At 41.5% G+C, this 7,187-nt stretch overlaps 3 protein-coding genes across 3 annotated transcripts in view; 1 reads left to right on the top strand and 2 right to left on the bottom strand.

Moving 5' to 3' along the window:
• Positions 1-1,631, bottom strand: part of thap7 (THAP domain containing 7) — a 7,841-nt gene extending 6,210 nt beyond the window's left edge. Inside the window, exons 1-2 of the mRNA XM_043679294.1 lie at positions 1,607-1,631; positions 357-445 (exon numbers count right to left, since the gene is read on the bottom strand). Coding sequence (XP_043535229.1) covers positions 357-445; positions 1,607-1,631 — 114 coding nt within the window. The remainder of the gene's footprint in view (positions 1-356; positions 446-1,606) is intronic.
• A 650-nt stretch (positions 1,632-2,281) lies between these two features.
• On the top strand, positions 2,282-3,860 carry LOC122542000 (trans-1,2-dihydrobenzene-1,2-diol dehydrogenase-like; the record flags this gene model as incomplete). Its single annotated transcript, XM_043679293.1, has 4 exons — positions 2,282-2,552; positions 2,677-2,801; positions 3,246-3,396; positions 3,727-3,860. Coding segments are annotated over 4 exons (681 nt in total), but the record flags the coding sequence as incomplete, so codon positions are not given.
• Positions 3,861-4,445: 585 nt separating this feature from the next.
• The window catches only part of rps11 (ribosomal protein S11), a 6,363-nt gene continuing 3,621 nt past the window's right edge, over positions 4,446-7,187 (bottom strand). The window contains exons 3-5 of the mRNA XM_043679396.1: positions 6,853-6,928; positions 5,862-5,991; positions 4,446-4,611 (exon numbers count right to left, since the gene is read on the bottom strand). Coding sequence (XP_043535331.1) covers positions 4,488-4,611; positions 5,862-5,991; positions 6,853-6,928 — 330 coding nt within the window. The 3' untranslated portion in view covers positions 4,446-4,487. The remainder of the gene's footprint in view (positions 4,612-5,861; positions 5,992-6,852; positions 6,929-7,187) is intronic.

The raw sequence follows: 7,187 nt of genomic DNA, 5'->3' as shown, positions 1-7,187 counted from the left end.
TTTTCTGGCTAACTTGTAACTCTCAAATGCCCTAACAGAGCCTTCATGTCTCATCCTAACATACGCCTGTTTCATCCTGTTTCCCAACACCATTCATTATAGAGAATCAACCCAGAGTATTATCACTTCCATCTCAGTTTTTAAAAATCTTTATCTGACACTTTCCAGTTACATTACCTTGAACTGCTCAGATCATTTTTTAAAAAAACTCCTTTCCAAGTCTCTGGCATGAACCTCTCACAACTGTGATGGCCTAAACTTTTAAAATTATAACGACTTCAAGATTTCTATCCCAACTTTCTTAGCTTGAAAGCTTTGTAAACTAGAAAACGCTTCTGTTGAAGTGAGTCATTTACCTGAACTGAGCTGATTCCCTTGCTAGCGGGAACTGTTTCACCTTCTGAACTGAACTCCAGATTTGTCTGAACTAAAACTTCAAACTGTTCTGATGTCAAAACCAAACTTATTTCTTTAACGTGTTTACTCTGCTTGTCATAAAATCAACAGCATTTTATGCATGAACACTTCCAGGAGTTCTCCCAGGCACTCCGTTGCAGTCTTTCATGGAACTGGATCTATTTAGGTCATTGTTCCAAATTTACTTTCTGATCTTTTCAAAAATAATCCTTCATAGAACTTTACATCCATATCCATCTGCCTCTATTTGGATGTTCAAATTCCAAAAATAATATATTATACACACTTACCACACAAATATATTCAATAATAGAGCACCACAATTATCTTGGACAGAAAATTTTGAAAATACATTACATTTTAATCAAATGTTTCTCTGCACATCAGTGTTAAATGATTGACCCCTTGTCCTAGGTCCCCCAGCTAAGGAGAGACACTGTCTCAGTACCTTTTCTAGCCTGTTCAGAATCTTGAAACTCTTGCAATGAAGGCCACATACCACGTGCTTTCCCAATTGTTTGCTGTATATGCACACTAACCTTTTGTCTTTGTTGTTTTATTAATGTCAGATTTTTTGGAACATCATTTACAATTTTCATATTTTAAAAAAAATTTCTTAGTGAATACTCTCACACTTCCTCAAATTATATGCCATTTGCTATTTTGTTGACCACTTACTTAACCTGCCTATATTTTTTACAACCTGTTTTCCTCTCAACCTTGATCCCCAACCACCTCAGTATGTCAGCAAACATAGATATATTACTCTGCCGTTTCATCCGGGCTATTAATATGGATTATAAATAGCAGAGTCCTCAGCACCGATTGTTGCAGCACTCCACTAGCTGCAGCCTATCAACTTGAATGCCTTACTTATACCAGTTCCTGCACCTTAACCAATTCTATATCTGTGCTAATACATTAGCCCCAACTCCATGAGTTCTTATCATGTGTTTTAACTTTTGTATGTCACCATGTTGAATGCCTTGTAGCAATCCAAGCAGACTACATCAACTGGCTCCCCTTTATCAATCCTGCCAGTTACCTCCTAAGAACTCTAATATTAATGTTTTTAAAGCAAATTGCCTTATTCTAATTACTGTATACCATGTTTTACTCATTACACTAAGATTTTCTTAATAATGTGCAGTTTTTTTCCCAATGATTGACATGATAGTTTTTTTCCTACCTTTCTTGAATATATTAAGTACCATGTTTTCATTGGTTTTTGTCAACATCCCTAATATTGTGAAATATTTGTGCATCTTGAAATCCTACATTGAGATAAATCATCCATTTTGATGGTGCTGCTTGAGTGGACAATACTGGAAACTGGGAGAATGCTTCACTATTGAAGGAGACTTGGGATCGGAGCGAAAAGAATGGATTATCTGGAACACTGATCTTTCAGCAGTATAACACTCCCTTACTACTGCACTGAAGGACCAGCCAAAACCAGCTAGATGGACACCCCAACTTCCAAAACAGCAAAAGCAGCTCACTAACACCTTGTTGAAAATTAGTGGTGTCACTTAGTTGCTGGCTGTACTAACAACAGCTGTTTTGGTTTAATTCATCCTTGAGATGTAAGAACAGTGGCAAGGCTTGCACTTACTGCCAGACCATAAACAAATTATGTCAGTGGGATCTGAATCTTCAATCCTGCTGATGGTTTTGGTTGTGCCAGTGTGGCTAATGGTAGTGAACAGTTTTAAGTATAGAATTCTACTGGGTTTATACGTAATTGTTTTGTATTCTTAGGGAGTGTGCTAATTTCAGGGGAGAATGTTGGTTCTTGGAAGGAGTAATGCCCAGAAGTGAGTTGATTGTGAGAATGTGCCAGGCATTAGGAGCAAGCTGACTTTTCGTTTTGTGTTTACAGGGTTTATGGACACGGTTTTTCCCAGTCTCTAAGGCAATCCGTGCTCTGCTAAAAGAGAACAGTGTGGGCGAGATTAAAATAGTTAAAGCAGAGTTTGGAACGCATATGATGGAAACTCCACGGCTGGTGGAGAAAGAGTTGGGTGGCGGAGTACTTCTGGACATTGGCTGTTACTGCTTGCAGTTTGTCTGCATGGCGTTCCATGGTGAAAAGCCAGAGTCAATTCATGCCACAGGATTCCTAACTGAGAAGGGCAAGTAGCAATTGTATTGGAGACAAGTGATACCCTCACCCCAGTTCAAAATGTTCCATCTCTACACCCACGAGCCACAATCGTCTGTTGCTTCCTGACCAGGTTCTTTCTCATATCTCTATAGGAGTTGATGAAGCAGTAACCATTGTGCTAAAGTACCCCCGAAAACGAATGGCTATGGTAACTGTATCCATGGCAACACAGCTCACTAACCAGGCAACCATCTGTGGGACAAAAGGGACAATCACAGTAAGTTTCCCCTCTGTCCTTGTATATGCAGAACACCATACAATGTGCTTTTACTGGTGGGTCCTGTAGTATACAACTACGTGGAGCCAGTCAGTTTTTGCTCACCATCTCCAGGGTCCCAGCACCTGCACATCCAAGAATGCCACAATTTGATTTAACCAAGCAGTGGCTCACTCCCAGCAATGCTCAATAACTCTGGACAGTTCCAGACATCCATACCCTAGCAAGTGCTCATTCTTCATATGGCACAAGTAAGTCATATACTTTTACATCTAGCACCTCCCCCCCCCCCATCCCCTATAGTTACTGATTATTGAGTCTCATACCAATACCAGTGGCTGGTGAATGCAAACATGTGACATTCTCCAAAATAAAAACACACAAGTAACAGCTAAAATCAAGTTGAGATAAGACTGGTTTTGTGACATATCTTTTCCCATCAAGGTTCCAGGCTATATGTGGTGCCCAACAAGTCTGGTGGTGAATGGGAAGGTCCAGGAGTTCCCACTGCCACCTCCATCTCAACCTCTCAACTTCACAAACAGCACAGGCCTGCGTTATGAAGCTGACCAAGTGAGGCAATGTCTTCAGAAAGGTAACTCCTGTAAGAAATGATGCAGTGGTCCCATTACTGACCTCTAAGCCATAATAGTACTTAATTAATGCAGTTTAATAATATCTATTAGCAATGTGGAAAAGGTTTCACTGCATATATTCCTGAAGATTTGAGTTCCCCCTCAGAGGTTTGGTGCCTGAGAGGATTGCAGTACAAACAGAATGGGTCTTTGTTACTGATCTGGTCAACACAGCTTAGTTATAGAATTACCTAATTGGAAAATTCAAATACTGTTTACTAGGATTGCAGTGATTTTAGCTGAACTCAGGAAGAAACCTACTGCTATTTTAACTTGTGGTTTAATTGCAGGGCTAAAGGAGTGTCCGGAGCTGCCACTGGCTGAAAGTGAGCTGATAATGAGCATTTTGGATGAGGCACGAAGGCAGCTGGGGGTAGTGTACGCTCAAGACAGCCTGAAGCAAGAAAAACTCCTGATTGTGTGAATGACATGAAAATACTAATTCATCCACAACTACTGAAAGCTTTTAAAAAGCCCACAATTAGACACTTACTGGTCACTGCTGCACCAAGAATCTGCGAACCTGCCAGTGAAATATACCTCCAATAAATTATAGCATTAATCGCTGAACATTGTACAGCAGTGCCAGCCATCCCTGTACATGGGGCAAAGCATCAGCTAGCCCTATGCACCCTGGTTGAACCCCTCTCCCAAACAGCCTGTACTTCCAGTGGAGAAACAAAGTGGAACCAGAATAGAGAAACTTATGATTAACCCAACACCATCTGATGAAAAAAAATTACTTTGAAACTCAACATCATTGTACTCTCAAACCAACTAACCCAGCCACAAGTGGTTATGTTATTTAGTGACAATGCCTGGGAAGTTAATAGGGCTGTCCAGTGCAGTGTAACTGCACCACACAAATCAAAGATTGAACTCATTGCAAAATAAAATCTGGTACAAACATTTGGGTATCATGCCGATTTGACTCTGTAAAGAGGCCTAGAAATTCTTATATCATGATCAACATCTTAGAAAAATAAACATGACACTTTCAGGCAACAGGATTTGTCCACATACTTTATTGCAACTGATTCATTTCAATCATTCAAAATTTCTGGAATTGTTTCTTTGCTCCTGCAGCTTTGGTGACCTTGAGGACGTTAAAACGCACAGTCTTACTGAGAGGCCGACACTCTCCCACAGTCACACTGTCCCCATTCTGCACATCCCTGCAACAAGACGACAACTGTCAGAACACTGAAGCACTGGCCTTTCTCAGTAAAGAAACCAGTAACTACAGGTTTCACTTAATGGACCAAATTGGTACAGCAATGACCAATCTTACCAGCATAGCCCACTGGATGGTAAACCAAGGACAGCAGTACTACTTATCTCACCACTCCTTGACCCACTTACAAGAGTTGTCAAACTCAGAATGGTAGTTAAAGCCTACTCCACCTGATGTCTCCCATTACTACACTTTTTATTTGAACCCTCCCACAATTTATTTCTTTGTCAAAGGTTGGGATGAGGACATTTAAAAGTCAACCACATTGCTGTGGGTCTGGAGTCAGACTAGATAAGGAGAACAGATTTCCTTCCCTAAAGGACCTCAATAAATCAGATACTTTTTAAAGAAAATGACAACTGACAAGGTTACCATTAGGCTCTTTATTCCAGATTTTATTCATTTCAAATTTCATCATCCACCACAGTGGGGTTTGCATCCATGTGCCCAGATCCTTGATCACTAGTCCAGTGAATTTAACCACCGTTCCACCAATTCCACACATTGAATCCAGGATGATCAAAAAACACTGGGCAGAGAACAAATAATCCTTTTGAAACCAACAGGTGAACAACTGCCTCCTCCAGAGCCTCTAGTGGCTGCCTGCAGTATCAATGAGAAAGTGAGGACTGCAGATGCTGAAGAGTCAAAACGTTTTCAACTCTGCAGCATCAATAGCAACAAATACCATCTCCTAAGATCCACTTGTTCAGAATTCAAACATTAAAGAGATAAAACAGAAGTTTAAAAGCAAATGGTCTAGGCTGATATAGGTAAAGACAAGTGAACCTTCAGTCTAAACCTTCAATTACCCACTTCTGGTCGGTCAGTACATTCTTGACTACTCCATACACCAGAGCTCATGTGACAATTTCTTGATGTGGCCCAACTAAGGTAAAGAGGATGACCTAGAGGATGGATGCTGCCACAGAACAGCCATGGAACCTAATCGTAACAAGGGGCAATGTCATCAAATGGGGAAGGAAGTAGTCACACTGTCCACTTAGACTGACAGATGTGAAGCTTGCATCAGGTGCCATGCTCAGGGAATGGATTCTTCAACAACATCAACAGGCCCCTCCTCCTGTGGAACCATGCAGATCATTCAGACAATCCACATCACAGACACCTCCTGAATGCCCATTCCCCAGACCCAAGACATGCCAATGGCACTGAAACAGCAGGGAATACCTGAAGCAGGGCGATAGGTGCACAGACATGTTCTTGTGTCGCTTCTCAAAGCGGTTGTACTTCCTGATGTAATGCAAGTAGTCTCTGCGAATAACAATGGTCCGTTGCATTTTCATCTTTGTCACAACACCTAATGGAAAAGGAAAGATCATAATATGCAATATGTTCATGCTACCTCATCCTCATATTGCCATTATTTTAGAAAGCAGTTAGATAAATCCTAATTGAGGGCTTTAAGTTAATTAGGGGGTAGAGGAAATCATTCTGTAAACCAAGCCAGGCAAACTTCAGAAGAATAAGTGATTGAAAATGCTTTATCCCGAGTATATATCTTTAGATTGGATTCTCTACAATGTGGAAAAAGGCCCTTCGGCCCAACAAGTCCACACCGCCCCTCCGAAGAGAAACCCACCCAAACCCATTCCCTATATTTACCCCTGACTAACGCACCTAACACTGTGGACAATTTAGCATGGCCAATTCATCTGACCTGCACATCTGTGGATTGCGGGAGGAAACCGGAGCACCCGGAGGAAACCCATGCAGATATGGGGAGAACGTGCAAACTCCATACAGACAGTCGGGAATCAAACCCAGGACCCTGGTGCTGTGACGCTGCGAGAGAAAAGATCTGAATCTCCAGAGTGACTAAAAATTAACAGGAATAGCAAATGCATTTTCACACAAGACATGATCTTGAGGCCAGAGAATCTGTGCTGAAAGCAGCTAACAGTCTGCAAAAAGGCTGTGTAATGGATTAGAAATGGCTGGCTAATACCACTCCACACCAACTGGCCTGGAGGTCGCAGTTTCCTCACCAATGGCCTTCATTCCAGAAAAGCAGCAATTTTGTTGAAGAAGAAATAGATCAACACTCAAACCACCACAGCCAGTACACAAGGGACACCTAACATAGTGCGTGTTCAGTGTCCTAATCAGATTTATCCAGTCACCTGAGAAAATAAACAGGATGTAGTAAGATTAGCCCCACCTGTTAGGATTCGGCCCCGAATTGACACATTCCCAGTGAATGGACACTTCTTGTCAATGTAAGTTCCATCGATGGCCTGGGACAGAGAAAAGGGGATATAATACATGTATCTTTGGGAGTAGAGTTAATGAGTGACAGGCTTGAATCATGGAGGGAGCTGCATCAGTAAAATCAATACGCAATGTTGCCAGTGCCTTAAAGACTTGAGAGCCCATAGCAAAAATGATCATTTGTAGCTGTAACACCGATCATCATTAAACCATCAGCTAACCTTGCAATAAGTTATACAAGCTGGTGGGTGTGTGTGTGTGTGGGGGGGGAGGGTTGTGGGAATG

Source organism: Chiloscyllium plagiosum, chromosome 39, assembly GCF_004010195.1.
Source record: "Chiloscyllium plagiosum isolate BGI_BamShark_2017 chromosome 39, ASM401019v2, whole genome shotgun sequence".
Lineage (NCBI taxonomy): Eukaryota > Metazoa > Chordata > Chondrichthyes > Orectolobiformes > Hemiscylliidae > Chiloscyllium > Chiloscyllium plagiosum.
The sequence above is the reverse complement of the archived record's forward strand: the minus strand, read 5'-3'. Positions and strand labels throughout refer to the sequence as shown.